This window comes from Amblyraja radiata, chromosome 22 (genome assembly GCF_010909765.2).
Source record: "Amblyraja radiata isolate CabotCenter1 chromosome 22, sAmbRad1.1.pri, whole genome shotgun sequence".
NCBI lineage: Eukaryota > Metazoa > Chordata > Chondrichthyes > Rajiformes > Rajidae > Amblyraja > Amblyraja radiata.
In genome coordinates, this window is record NC_045977.1 from 8,835,780 (window position 1) to 8,851,839 (window position 16,060).

The following is a 16,060-nucleotide window of genomic DNA, read 5'->3' on the forward strand; positions in this document are numbered from 1 at the left end:
GGGTCTGAAGAATGGGTTCCTACCCAAAATGTCACCTATTCCTTTTTTCCAGAGATGCTGCCTGACCCGCTGGGTTACTCCAACATTTTAGTGTCTGTCTTCCATATAAACTACATCTGCCCTCATCAACCTTCTTGGTTTCTTCTTCAAAACCCCAGTCAACAACACAATCTCAAATGTACATAAGATCATCAAATCCAGATTCAATTCTTCAATATTTATTTTGAATTCTTAATCACAAATGAAATGTATTAGTCTTAACCAATTACAAACGTAATCATTCAGCAGAATGTGTTTATTTAACAGTAAGTTCTTTGCGATATGAATAGAATTTGCGCGGCACGGTGGCGCAGCGGTAAAGTTGCTGCCTTACAGCGAATGCAGCGCCATAGATCAGGGTTTCGATCCTGACTACGGGTACTGTCTGTATGGAGTTGGTACGTTCTCCCCGTGACCTGCGTGGGTTTTCTTCGAGATCTTCGGTTTCCTCCCACACTCCAAAGACATACAGGTATGTAGGTTAATTGGCTTGGTAAATATAAAAATTGTCTCTAGCGTGTGTAGGATAGTGTTAATATGCGGGGATCGCTGGTCAGCGCGGAACTGGTGGGCCGAAGGGCCTGTTTCCACGCTGTATCTCTAAACTAAACTAAATTAATAGAGCTTAACTAAAGAAGAGATATTATGGTCTCGTGGTTGCAACTATTATGCTCTTCCTTTCTCTAAATCTCACTTTACAACTACTGTCACGTAGATTATTTATAATTGTTTACAATAACCAAAGCAAATTAGTGACCTTAAATGAATCATCATTTGTGAAAAAAATGTATAAATTACCCACTTGGTGCTGTTTGAAAGTTTCTGCCTCTTTGGGGCTGGTTGAGATGCTCGCGGAGCTGAACAAATCGGTTAAGGTTAATCTATTATTCTTTCAATTACTTTTATGCTTTAGATAGCAATGTTTTGTAACATGTATGAAACAATAAAAATTTAGATCTTTGAATAATTTTTGCTTGGATTTTTTTACTGAAAGAAAAATCACATTTTTCCTGTAGATCATTGTATCTTTGGCAATTTTGCTTTTCAGAAATAAGGGGAGTTCTCATTGATGTGTATGAGTAATCAATTCAAAATACCTTTGACATTCTGGCCCCTTAATTTCACTGATTTTACTTATTTGCGGCCATTGCTTCCCCTTCACATCTTCAGCTGCACGTTGACACCAAAGTGAGGCCCAACTGTCTTGATCACTGCCGAGATGACATCAGCCATAGTGCAAATATTGTCAGAGCCATGAGGAACAGTTTGGAAAGGAATATTTGCATTGTTTCTGTAACAAATATTCCCTGAAGAACACCCATAATTAGCAGTAAACACAAAATGCTTGAGTAACTCAACGGGGCAAGCAGCAGCTCTGAATAGAAGGAATGGGTGACGTTTCAGGTCATGACCCTTCTTCAGACAATCTGAAGAAGGGTCTCGACCCAAAACCTCACCCATTCCTTCTATCCAGAGATGCTGTCTATCTTGCCGAGTTACTCAAGCATTTTGTGTCCATCTTCTGTGTAAACCTTCCTACACACACATCATTAACAGCAATTGGAAACTGAAGCACGATTGATTAGGTAAATCGAGAATGTTTTCAAATGAAAGAGAGATGCTTTCGGGAACTATACTCAGTATTTAAGATTAAGGCAGCTAAGGAGAGTGTAAGGAGCCCATTAGTAAACCCTGCTGACAAAAGACGGCAGGTGCTGGAAGCTGGAGAACCTGTCAGGATCTTGCCATCTAATATGGTGTTTCCTCCTTCACCACTTGAATAATTAAATGCAACTTTTCAGGACATCTGGGCAAGTCACCCAATAACAAAGATGTCAAGTCCTTAGTAGACCATCATAATAAATAATAATAAATTTTATTTATGGGTGCCTTTCAAGAGTCTCAAGGACATTATTATTCTTTTAAAAGTCACCATATCATGGCATTTTTCTCTTGCTGCAGTCTTTGCTAGATTGGTGTGGTGAACTTAGACAACTTTGTTGCTAAAATTTCCTGAATTTAGACCAACTAAGTAGATGTAATTTATTTCAAGGTTTCTCATCAATTTAAACAGGATGATTTCATTAAATTAAGTGTTTGGTTCTTTCCTAAAAACCTTGACAAATTCTACATTTCACTTAACTTAATGCGTAAAGTTAGAAATGAAGTAGTATATAAAGAGAGAAATGGAAATCTTTCTATTAGCAAATAGCTCCAAACATTCACGTAAAAATGCCTGACAGTTTCAGCTCAGTGCCACTGTGTTAAAATACAATTTTATATAGGGCTAAATACATTATTATTCTTTTAAAAGTCACGATATTATGCCTCAGGTAAAAAGTACAAAACAATTTCAGCACCGAGACTGAATTATAGCACATTATATAAAAATAAAGCATTGCTAAGGAAGCAGTTTTTTGTTCTTTTATGTGATTCAGCCACAAATAAATTGATAAACAGATGGCTTCCCTTGATAGGATAAAGAAAACATATCTAGCAATTTTTATTGAAAGGATACAAGAATAATATTTAATTGTGCAGATTGGCATTTCAGGAACTGCCTTTTGAATACGACATGACCTCTTCAAATCTTTTATCTTCAGGTTGTTTGCAGTTGGTGTGTAGTTGTTGCCAATTGATTCACTTGGGCTTCTATGGTAGCGTTGCTCTTTGAAAGGGATTGCCAAAGGCCACGATATGTCTTGCATGATGGGAGGATACTGGCTGTGGTGCAATACAGTCTGAAAAGTAAACCATAGATTAGAAAATATCATGCAATGCTAAATCTAGCATTAAAATATCCTATGTATTATAAGCTTGGCCTAGGTCCACAATATTTTTGGCACATTTATTTCTAAAATACATCACTCCATCACTTTGCTTTCAACTCCTATTCCTTTATTATTATAAAAATATACAATCACTAGTTGTTAATGGATCCTATAACCTCCTTCCAAACTATTAATATGTCATCTAGGATAATTAAAAAAATATTCTCCACAAATCACACTGAATTTTCACTAAATTAACAATTGCATTCAACAGCTATGCAGCATTTCCAAATCATGCTAAATTCTAATGATTAAGTTCTTGCAAAAATGCTGAATTACATTTTAATTGAGCTTCCTTTTGGTCTTTGGCCAATGCACATCAGGTGATTAACTAACTAATCGCCTGGGACATACTCCAGATAATTTACTTTAACTTTTAAACCTGCTACTGTAATTTTTAGCTTTTTTTAAGTTTAGTTTGGTTTTAGTTTAAAGACCCTTCAGCCCACCAAATCCGTACCTACCAGCGATCCCCGCACACTTTCAATATCCTACACACTAGGGACAATTTACACATATACCAAACCAATTAACCTACCAACCTGTACGTCTTGGGAGTGTTTTCAGCTGTGAACCTAATAATGAATGGTTTCCCATTATAGGTGTATGCCATTGTGATTATACCGAGCCGAATAGCCCATAATTAAACATCAAATTTACCCCATGCACAGCAAATAATTGAATCATTTTTGAAAAGCGTGAACATTGCCTTTGTACACTAAACACAAGGCGGCACAAGGAAACAAATGGCGACAAATCTAGCAAATAATTGATTTTCTAAAGTTTAAATAAAATTAACTGCATTTGGAAATGTTGCAGTACGTTTTGTTTTTTTTAAACAATGCAAAAGTAGTTTTCTGAGGAGTTCAATAAATGTGTGCTGCCGTTTCAAGGAACATCAATACCAAATGTTTTTGTTCAGAAGGCATTTGCACCATATTTCGATTACATGGAAGGCTTAAGCAATGTTTACCACCAATCAATCCATCAGATTCCTTTGAAGAACAGATTAACCCCATCAATATATTTCCAAGAAACTGAGAACAGAGCAGTTATTATTATTCGCTCCAGTCATGATGGTCTTGAATTGATAATCAGAAATACTGCCGATGGTGTTTTCAAAATTAATGGCCAATTTTAATTGTCCTGCCTTTTGGTAATGAGGCAAGAACGTCAAAATATGATTACACTTCACCGTGTCATATTTATAGTCATACAGTCACGCAGCATGGAAACCGGACTTTTGGCCAACTTGACCATGGCAACCCAGATGCCCGTTTTCCAGTTGTGGAAGACCTTAACATCCTCTTTTGAGCTTCATTTCTCTCTTAAGTAGCAGACCCCTTATTTTTTAAATGTAATACATTATTTTAGATTATTTCTCAAGAACATTTCTACATCCACTCTGTCATGACCCTTGTCATTGTCATCTTGTTTCAATTAAATCCTCTCTCACTTGCCTAGAATCCAGAAGATACAACCAGGCTAGCCTGTCCGACCTGCCCTCATGACACCCTGTCCAATCTCATAAACCTCTGAACTCCTTCCAAAGCATTCATATTTTTCCTTAAGTAGGGAGAAAAATGTACCCATATATTTATGAGTGACAAATACTGCATATACTATAACTGAGCCAGAACCTCCTTGTATTAATTCCCCCGGCAAGAAGTGATAGCACTTTGTTAACTTTCCTAAATACTTTCTGTAACTGCACACTGGCTTTTTGCAACTCATACATGAGGACACGAAGATCCTTTTGCAGTTTTGCAAGCAGGCAAAGCCAGATGTCCATGAACTTGTCTTCATCAGTGGGACCACAGTGGAGAGAGTCAACACCTTCAAGTTCCTGGGCGTGCATAGTCTCTAATGATCTGCCCTGGGCCCGGCACACTGCTACAATTTCAAAGAAAGCTCATCAATATCTCTACTTCCTCAGAAGTTTGAGGAGATTTAGAGCGTTATCAAATACTCTATTGAGCTACCACACTTGTATAGTGGACATCATTGTAACTGTCTTGTAACTCAAACATCTAAGGACAAATTAGACTGCAGGAAGTGATGCATGCTGCTCGGTCCATCCATCGTGGGTTTTACTTCACCAGTGAAGGGATCTGCAGGAAGTGCTGCTTTAGGGCAGCTGCTAATATCAAAGACCCACACCACCCAGGCCACAATTTCATCTCAATGCTACCATCGGGAAGAATGGTACAGGAGCCTGACAACCATTGCCAAAAGGTTCAAGAATAACGTCTTCCCGTCAACCATCAGGCTATTGAACCACCCTTAAGAAACCTAACAATGACCCTCCCTTGACATGGAATTATTATGGATTGTGTACAAGGGTTCTGTATATGCATGTGTGTGTAATTTTGTTTGTTGTGCCTGTAAAAGCTGAGGCAAGTAAGAATGTCATTATTCCATTCCTGCTACATATAACAATTAAACACTCGATCGCTTGAACTCAGAGCTCCACACCCTCATAAGGCAATTCTTTAGTAATTTTCCTAATAAAATTACTCATTTCCCCATCTTATGCCATATCAGTTGTTACGACTTGCCAATCAGTAAAGAAGTGCGGCACAGTGGTGCAGCGGTAGAGTTGCTGCCTTACAGCACTTGCAGCGCCGAAGACCCGGGTTCAATCCCGACTACGGGTGCTGTCTGTATGGAGTTTGTACGTTCTCCCCATGACTGCATGGGTTTTCTTCGAGATTTCGGTTTCCTCCCACACTCCAAAGACCTATAAGTATGTAGGTAAATTGGCTTGGTAAATGTGAAAAATGTCCCTAGTGTGTGTAGAATAGTGCTAATGTGCGGGTTTCGCTGGTCGGTGCCGAAGGGGCTGTTTCCGCGCTGTACCTCTAAACTAAACCAAATTCATTTATGCCCTGTCTCTTTTTCCCCATGTGCCCATTAATCTTCCACCCATGCCAATAGATTAATTTCTACAGATTAATCTTTTATTCTCTGCAAGAACCTTTGACGCAAGCACATTATCATATTTCTACCGGACATCCACCTGTTCCCTTTTATCCACAGCTGCTTCTTCAAAGAACTCAAATAAATTGGAATTGATGTATTCATTCCACAATACACTATTAAACAAATGCACCTTAGACCATCATTCTTTGATGGCTCCTTTATGTAGCTCAGAATAATTGCTCTGCCAATCCTATAGTCTCACAGTAAAAGTATATTTTCATTGCCTTTTACCTGGCTGACTATAAAATATGGTTTGTGACTCCATATATTGTTCTGATCTTTTCATTTTATTTCACAGACTAACACACAAGGTTCTACATCACCACTGAACAGGTTATCTTTTGGAAAACCATTGAATTGTTTATTGTTCAGGCTCTGAAAGATTTTAGTACTAACTCCAGTAATTATATACATTTAGTACATAATTTTAGTACATTAACCACTGTTTGATTGCCTCTATAAAACAGTTGTAAATATACATTTTTATTGAAGTATTCAGCATTAAAAGTGATTATTCTTCCAAGACTCTGGAAAATAATCAGAAAATTAAAATATGTGACAGAAGAAGGGAAAAGTAGTGGGTGGGAAGTGATCACTGTGGAACACTAGGGAACTTTAATAAATAATCAGACATCCTGAAAACATGATGTGTAAGAAGGAATTGCAGACTCTGGTTTACACTGAAGATAAACACACACACACACACCCATATACATATCACACACATCAAAGTCTATCCTGAAAACGTTGCTGGGTTCCCCCAGTGTGTGCCATCAGTAGCACTTTGATCTAGCATTCAAATGCCCATTTTACATTGATATTTAGAAATTAAGCTTTAAACACTACTTATTAAAACCTCCGTAACAAGTGAAAATTTACTTAACTATCTTTTCCTATGACAATATTGTATCCAATATCTTAATTATTTTTCTCTCACTACAAAAAATATTTTACCTTATATAAATCTGAAGTTTCAGAACAGCAATCAGGAGGCATAGGTGGTAAACCAGGCAACCCTCTTGTATAACTACTGGGAAGTATTGGATAATCCTGTGACTGAAGTCAACAACAGCATTATTTGCCTCTCAAATTTTTCACAAATAAATCTAACCTAATAAAACTATATTTAAGTTAATAAAAGGTTTGATATGCAAAATATCAGCTCCTTTATTTTAGTTTTTTGCAGTTATGAATGCTTACAACTACAGTGACTAAACATGAAGGTATTAAACTGTCTTATGAAACTTGGCCCTGCATGTTAATTGTTTGCTTTTCCATTAATCTGGTCCAGTTTGATGATAAATTAATGTTTTCTTATACATTTTTGTTTAAAATAAAACTTAGATTTCCAAGAAAATAAACACAAGGGAGATCTTAGAAATTCCCATCCTCAAGTCTGAAATGCAATAAACTTATTTTGACCGTTTTTCATGCAGGAAGATCATTTCCTAGTTTCCGTCAAGCTCAGATGCAGAGAAATGAAGTTCTGTATTTTATTTTGCCTTTGGTCACTACCTTCAGTGATTGCTGGGAAGTGCTGGAAGCCAAGGCTTAGTGACTACACAGTTGTTCTAAGCTTTAACGACATGTTAACAATGTCTCACTAGTTAACCTGCTGATGACTGAATAAAATATTGAATAACAATTCAGAATAATTGTTTCTAAATAAAATTATCTTCAATATATCAACTTTCCTCATGGTCTTGGGCTCATGATGCACACTTCCATGTCTCTCCGATTGAGCATTTTGAGAGTTACCTGTTACTCTTTCCCCTGTTTGTTGCACCTCAATCTTTCTGGCACACTGCACATGTACAAGGCAGCATCTACAGCTAAAGATAGCCCAAAACAAAAGAGTTCCCCTGCAAATTGCTGCAGCTGATGGGTCATTTGCTGACCCCAAGATCCCTCTGTACACCAATGCTGTTGCGGGTCATGCATTAATTGTATATATTCCCCTTACATTTGGCCTCCCATTGAGCAATATCTCACACTTGCTTGAATTAAACTCCATCTGCCATTTCTCAGCCCATTTGTGTAGCTGATCTTTCTCCCACTGTGTACTTTGACAGCCTTCATCAGTCCATGACCCCAGCAATCTTGGTGTAAATTGCAAACTTACTACACAAACCCATCTACGATTACGTCCGTCATTGATATATATATATATCCCAAACAGCTGAAGTCACAGCACTGATCCCTGCAGAACTCCACTGTTCAAAACAGAAAGACTTTCTATCAAATCAGCTAAGTATTACATAATCTCCAAATTGCACACCTTTCCTATCTGATTCAGTGTACAAATGAAATGAATGTAACCGTACCTCCGCTAGTCAATAGCCTATTGAAATATTTCAAAGCAGAAAGACTCTCTACCAAATCAGCTAAGTGTTACATAATCTTTAAATTGCACACTTAGTGCTCAATTTGGTGATTATGTGATGCAGATATGCATGCGGAGAATCAGGAAGCCCCGATCTTAGCTTCATATTATCCTTTGAAAGTCAGACGTGATGTTGATAACCTGCAGTGATCATAAAGTTATCTTATCTTTTCCTTGCTGTGTGAAAGTACAACATTGGAGGTTGGTGCCAGACCTATTCATATTATCTGACACCAGATGGCTTGCTGGAGACGCTGCACATAGTGAGCTGAGCACTTTGTGGTATACACCTGTCAACCTTTTCTCTATGGACTTGTCCTTAGCAGGCATGTGTTTGTGGGCAAGCTGGCTCATGCACACCTTATCACTTTGTATTTACACAATGTTATTTGGCAACTCTCCTAACGCAGACCTCTCTAAGTAACACTCTAATCTGTCTTCTTTGTTGATTTCTGATAAGGTTCCTGCAAGAGTAAGATCAGGTGACTGTGTGTCCAGAACTGACTTCTCTTCCTTCTATTGCCTGCTGCATGAAGGCAGGAATTTAGCAAGACATTGTGGTAACATTTGAATGGCAGCAACATGCCAAAAAGCTGACTGTGCAAAAAAGAGATAGCTGACAAAAAATGGAATAATATGGGCTAATTTCAATGTGTTCATCTGCTGTTTCTAATGTGGTCAGTAGTGTTGTGGATACTGATTCCCTAGCTTAGAGTTGACACAAGGAACCGCAGATGTTGGAGAAGGGTCCCAACCTGAAACATCACAAATCCATGCTCTCCTGCGATGTTGCCTGACCAGCTGAGAAATTATGCAGCACTTTGTGTTTTCCCTGGTTTTGAACTTTGGCTTTCCTTGTAAGGAGGAATGGTGCATGTCAATAGAGTAAAGGTTTATGATATGGTGCATGTCAATAGTATATTAAAATGGCATAGATACACGGAAGGAAACCATAATATGTATTAACTATGGTTGTAGCAGCAGTAGGCTCGAAAAAATGAGTTGTGATTCTAAGTAATTGATGGAAAATAGGGAAGGAAACCTTGGAAATAGTGCAGCTACAAGTATTTACCTTTAAGCCCTTCTCAAGTCATTACATTTCCTTCAACAATCAGCCTGGCCCAGGGTGCTATAATTCACAAAATTATCTGTTCACTAAAGCTAGAGAATTTACATAGATAATCTATTGCCTCCTTTTGTAATTAGCATAATGCACACAACTCTTGAACTACAAAACAACACCAAGAACTCTTGCTCCACCTGCCACTGGCATTGTACAGACTGACTCAACTAAGGAAAACTGAAGTATGTTTCTCGTTAATATATGCAAGGCTCCTTTAAATAGCACTGTTAGCAAACATGGAAGTAACACTGGCTAACCATTATTGAATACATGAAGCACACACCCAACTTCACATATGCTTCTCACGAATGTCATCAGGGCATGCACATTAGAGAGATATTGTTTCACTGAAAAATATTTTTCCCCACAAATTTTTTTCCCCTAATTTACACTCCAGCATAAATCCAGAGCAAATCAATTCCAAGTTCATTTGTTTTTTAAAGCTACTTTATATTGACACCTAGGGATCAGATGTGTGTATTTTGGGCTACAAATCCAGCAGACATTGCATCATCATAATATTTATGTGTGATGTCATGATGTATGGAAAGAATAATAAAGAGAACATGGCACTGATAAGTTTCAAATACATTTCATTCATAATCAAGAAATATTGTAGCTTCTGAGAAAATACAAGATATCAAACTGTAAAAATACTGTTTTCAGATCCAGCCGGTGGAAGCTTGAATGAGCATTCAGCATTTCTTACGAACAGAGAACAGGATAAAATACGATGTTTGCTGAGAGTGCTGATCTGACTATATCAGTTATTATGTTGTTACCATCAATGTACAAATAAGTGAAGCCAATTGGATATATGACATTAAAAACAGAAATTCTGGAAATATTCAGCAGGTCATGAGCAATTCTGGTTCGTTGACCCAAAACTTTAAAACTTTAAACACAGGACTTAGGTTTATGTCAGGTCTCCAATGCCCGCTTTTCAAACAGAGGTTGTCACCACATATCAATGTCATAAATGTGATAATATCCACCAAATCAATCCACGGCGCATCCAAACATTTGGCAAATTTATCGTAAACATTCGATGTTTGACAGAAATAGTAACATCTACAACTTAAAAAAAAACATTTGTAATTCCTAATTTCTTCTGGGTGGTTTTAGTCAATACTTCTTGCTCCAGAAAAGATGCCCCTCATGGCTTCACTTACATCTCAAATTTTGACACCCAAAAAAATTAGTCAACTAACAGTATTCATCTAGTTTAAAAAGTTGGAAACTGTAGAACATTAACCAGAGCAACAGATGCAACCAATCACACTAATGTTGCTGCTTTTATATATGTTACGTGTATAATTGTGTTCTGAGCTTCAATCAAGATCAGAAATCGACTCGCAATTAAAATTTGAAAAATAATGTTCTTCTATTAAGAACATGAATATCAATTAATAACATTTCTGCAATTATGTTATTTGCAATTTCTGATTTAAATCTAAACTGTGGTGAATACAAGGTTCAAGAATGACAGTGAAAGTTACTGGCTACTCTGCAATTAAATTGTTATTAAGATAGACTCCTTTCGATAATATTGCCACAAACTGATAATACAATAATCTACCACATAGTTAAGTAGACTGTTTATTTAAATAACTAACTCATTAAATGAATGGTTACCTGTCATGCTCTGCACAATGATCCATAAAATACACATTTGCTGCTGATTATTTATTAGTTATTAATGAACAAACCAACAACCTCTTTAGTCTGAAGAAGGGTCTCGACCCGAAACGTCACCCATTAGTTCTATCCAGAGATGCAGCCTGTCCCGCTGTCCAGCATTTTTTTTGATTTAAACCAACATCTGCAGTTCTTTCCTACACAAACAACCTCTTAGGGAGAACACTGATGTGCCTTCCCGAGCCCCCATTCGCCGTGATGGTATTTCGGTCACAGTCACGGAGGCTGACGTCAGAAGATCCTTCAGAGGGGTGAACCGGAAGTGGCGGCGCTGCCCTAGCAGCTGCGGCTCGCCTGCAGTCCATTCGTCCTTTCTTTTTTTGTTTTCTTTTTGTCCCGTTGTCACAGTTTATTTCGGTTTCGGGGGGGGGGGGGGTGGGAGAAACTTGTTCTAGTCTCTTCCTTCGGGGGGGGGGGCTGCGACCTTTTCTTGTCATAACTCCCGCCTCCGTCTGCACTGAGGCCAAATCGTGGAGCTGGCGGCCTCCAACTGGGACCTACCTCGAGGCTCCGGAGGCAGTGCCAGGACTTACCAACGCGAGGCTGGCCGACTTCGGGGCTGTGGCGGCGGCGGCGACTCCACTTCGTTTATTGTGGCGGCGTTGCGGCGGCGGTGACCCGACTTCGGGGCTGTGGCGGCGACCCGACTTCGGAGCCTCGGAGGCTCGGCCGCGGGCCCAGTGGACAACATCGTCGGGAGCTCGCAGGTCCCAGGTTGGTGACCTGTTTATCCGGAGCTCCCGCAACAACAGCTTCGTCCGCTGGACTGGAGGGTGGCAGCTTCGGCAGCTTCGACCGCCCCGGGCCGCGGAGTTTGAACCGGCCCGTTCGCGGAGCTCGGATTCACCCGTCGGGGTCACAACATCGGAAGCCTGGATCGCCTCAACGCAGAGGGAGAACAAGGTGGGAAGAGACAAGGACTTTAAGACTTTTGCCTTCCATCACAGTGAGGAGGGCCTGGTGGACTCACTGTGGTGGATGTTAAATCTGTGTTAATTGTGTGTTTTGTTATTTTATTCTATGTTATGACTGCAAGGCATGAAATTTCATTCAGACTGAAAAGTCTTGATACCCTCAGAAAGCACCTGGACCTGATGGTATACCCAGGCGTGTTTTTAAAACCTGTGCAAACCAACTGGCTGGAGTTTTATCGGACATTATCAACCTCTCACTTCTGAGGTCTGAGGTTTCCACCTGCTTTAAAAGGGCATCAATAATACCGGTGCCCAAGAAGAGCAAGGTGACATGCATCGACCAGTGGCACTAATGTCTGTGGTGATGAAGTGCTTTGAGAAGCTGATCATGGCGCAAATTAACTCATACCTCAACAAAAACCTGGACCTACTGCAGTTCGCTTAGCGCAAGAACAGATCAACGGTGGATGCGATCTCACTGGCTCTCCACTCTGCTCTGGACCACTTGGACAACAAAAACTCATATGTCAGGCTGTTATTCATTGACTACAGCTCGGCATTTAATACCATCAACCCCTCCAAGCTGGTTACCAAGCTCTCAGATCTGGGTCTCTGCGCATCCCTCTGCAATTGGATCCTCGACTTCCTCATTCACAGACCACAGTCTGTCCGTATTGGTGGAAATGTGTCATGCTTGATAACAATCAGCACGGGAGCACCTCAAGGCTGCGTACTCAGCCCCCTGCTGTACTAACTCTATACTCATGACTGCGTAGCCGGACATAGTGCAAACTCCATCATCAAGTTCGCCGACGACACCACTGTTGTGGGACGTATCACTGATGGGGACGAGTCAGAGTATAGAAGTGAGATCGACGATTGACCAAATGGTGCCAGCACAATAACCTGGCTCTCAACACCAGCAAAACCAAGGAACTGATTGTGGACTTCGGAAGGGATAGGATAGGGACCCTCAGTCCCGATTATATCAACAGGTCAATGGTGGAAAGGGTCAAGAATTTCAAATTCCTGGGTGTGCATATTTCCAAAGATCTCTCCTGGTCCCAGAACACTGATGCAATCATAAAGAAAGCATATCAGCGCCTCTACTTCCTGAGAAGATTACGGCGATTTGGTATGTCAAAGAGGACTCTCTCGAACTTCTACAGGTGCACAGCAGAGAGCATGCTGACCGGTTGCATCAAGGCTTGGTTCGGCAACTTGAGCGTCCAGGAGCAGAAAAGGCTGCAAAAAGTTGTAAACACTGCCCAGTCCATCATCTGCTCTGACCTCCCTACCATCGAGGGGATCTATCGCAGTCGCTGCCTCAAAAAGGCTGCCAGCACCATCAAGAACCCTCACCATCCTGGCCACACACTCAGTACAGGAGCCTGAAATCTGCAACATCCAGGTTCAGGAACAGCTGCTTCCCCACAGCCATCAGACTATTAAACACAATTTCAAACAAACTCTGAACTATAACAGCCTATTGCACTTTTTATTGATGTGTGTATATATATGTATATATTCTAGGGTATATGGACACACTGATCTGATCTATATTTATGACTACAATATCCTGTTATGCTGCAGCAATGCAAGAATTTCATTGTCCTATCTGGGATACATGACAATAAACTCTCTTGACTCCTGACTTGACTCTCTTTAATTTGCTGTTAACTTGCCACTTTTAAAACAGATACTAGTTGCAGAATTCCTATCTTCTAGTTTCCACATCAGTTTTAGAAAATACTTGAGCACAAAATAATTATGTTATTTTCCAGTAATGAAATTAATAATGGTTCAATATATCTGCAAGGATAAAAACGGAACCTCGATGACTACCATCTACCAATGCATAATTGGTCAGCAAGTCCCATGAAATAAACTATTTAAACAAGACTAGAATTTTATTTCCAAATTTGATGTGAAATTACATTAATTTCTCTGAAGAATCAAATAATTTTGTAAACAAATGAAGATGTATAATTAGTGTAAAAGTTAACATTCATACTGATGATATATATCTCATAGTATAAAATCATGAGAGGAATTGATTGGGTAGATGCACAGAGTCTCTTGCCCAGAGTAGGTGAATTGAGGACCAAAGGACATAGGTTTAAGGTGAAAGGAAAACATTTAATAGGGATCTGAGGGGTAATATTTTCACATTAAGGACGGTGGATGTATAGAACACAATGCCACAGGAGGTAATTGAGGCAGGGACTATCCCAACGTTTTAGAAACTGTTAGTCAGGTACATGGATAGGACAGGTTTGGGGGGATATGGGCCAAACGCAGGCAGGTAGGACTAGTGTAGTTGGGACATGTTGCAAGTTGGGCCTAAGGGTCTGTTTCCACACTGTATCCCTCTATAACTCTATGATATGCATTGAGGTTTTGTTACTGAATTTAATCTTCCAGAGGGATCTTTTCACATTATATAAAGGCATAATTTTCCTAAATTATTACCACTGTATCTGCTTATAGAATGAATAAGATATTACTAACAAGCAAGTCATCTGCCTTAAATGGATGATGATAATACGACAATTTTGTTCCTCCCAGCACCACAATTGCCATGGTGAAACAAATGGACTGTTTCCATTATGCTTTACATTGGCAAGTCAATCGTAGACTAGGCTACCATTTTGCAGAACACTTGCGCACTATCCAAGGCCTGCTGGGGCTCCAGGGTGCTAATCATTTAAAATCCCCTTCCCATACTGACATACTCACAGAGTGGGAGAAAAGCATCTCATATTCCTCTTGGGTAGCTTACAAACAAGGAACATTGAATTTTCAAATTTCAAGTAATTAACCCCCTCCCTCCTCCAAATAAAAACACCAGCAGAAGGAGTCGCATTTTGTTTTCTTACATTTTGGAATTAAGATAAATTAAATGAAGCATTAAAAATCAATATAATCCTGATATGGGGTCTCGAGTCCACTCGTGGACAATTCCTTTCTTCCCCTACAGATGCTGCTCGACCCACTAAGTTCCGCCAGCACTTTGTTTTTCGCTCCAGATTCCACCAGCTCCCATTAGAATTAGAACTCCCGAAGCTGTATTTCACTCAAGGAAATATAAAACTCAGTAAGCAAAAGAAAAACATTTACAGCGAAACACATGCAAAGGAAAACGGGCACAGGTGGTTTTGAGATTGTACCTCTTCATCTTCCATTTTTGATAGTTGTAAGTGAAGATACAACGTTTTCGTTCACAGCATCTCTCGGTCCCCGAGGAAAGTCGTCAACATAGCCTCTAGTTAGAACAGTCTCGTTGTGTTCCGTCACAGACAGCGGGCTCAGTGACGACGATGTGACCTCTCTTAACCTGGCACGCAACTTTTCCCAGGTGTCCCCTTCAATAAACTTTCCATTTGCCAAAATGTCATTATCACATTCTCTTCTTTAACCCAACCCAACGGTCTAAATTTACAGTACTTTTGCGCGCTTCATAAAGTTAAAGTCCTCCCATCGCCTGTATCGACTTCCAGTTGTATAACATCCGGCAGCACTGTTGCTGTGAGTTACCGCGTTCTTGTTGCTAAGTTCCCGGGGATCTCACAGGAAAGTGATAGACACCAACAGAGGGGCTTATCCAGTCCTTGTTCTGGGAAGTTTACTTCAACGCGTGACCAAAATACAATATTGTGCATATGCTCCCTCAACTGTCTGACCGAAAAATGCAGTCAATACATAATGATAATAATAATAATAATAATAATAATAATAATAATAATAATAATAATAATAATCACCAGTTCTCTTGTGCATCATGAATATAAACCGACGTGCTGTTTTTAAAATTTTAATAGATGTGAACGAAGCGAAAATAAAAACAATCTTTTTCTGACCACAATCACATCATTTTGATTATCCCAAGGCTCTAAAAGGTGCTTTAAAGCAGTGGAGATATTGCAGAGAAAACCTACCAAACTGAACCCTTGATGATCTCTAATTGTTAAGAAAAGCTGGAGATATGTGGGTATCTCTTCAAATGGAGAAATACAAAAGTGTCATTGGCATATGTAAACCTAATCCAGGGTTCAGGAAGTAGTAACCCAAGGACAGACTCTTTGAAACA

The 16,060-nt window shown here is 39.5% G+C and overlaps 1 protein-coding gene across 2 annotated transcripts in view; it reads right to left on the reverse strand.

Moving 5' to 3' along the window:
• Positions 1–15,570, reverse strand: part of dnah3 (dynein axonemal heavy chain 3) — a 175,369-nt gene extending 159,799 nt beyond the window's left edge. Inside the window, exons 1-3 of one of the 2 annotated variants that reach the window (XM_033040327.1) lie at positions 15,141–15,570; positions 2,558–2,780; positions 842–896 (exon numbers count right to left, since the gene is read on the reverse strand). In XM_033040327.1, coding sequence (XP_032896218.1) covers positions 842–896; positions 2,558–2,780; positions 15,141–15,155 — 293 coding nt within the window. In that variant the 5' untranslated portion in view covers positions 15,156–15,570. Of the gene's footprint in view, positions 1–841; positions 897–2,557; positions 2,781–6,806; positions 6,905–15,140 lie in introns of those variants that run through there. The other variant, XM_033040326.1, reaches the window with a different exon arrangement.
• Positions 15,571–16,060: the final 490 nt, after the last annotated feature.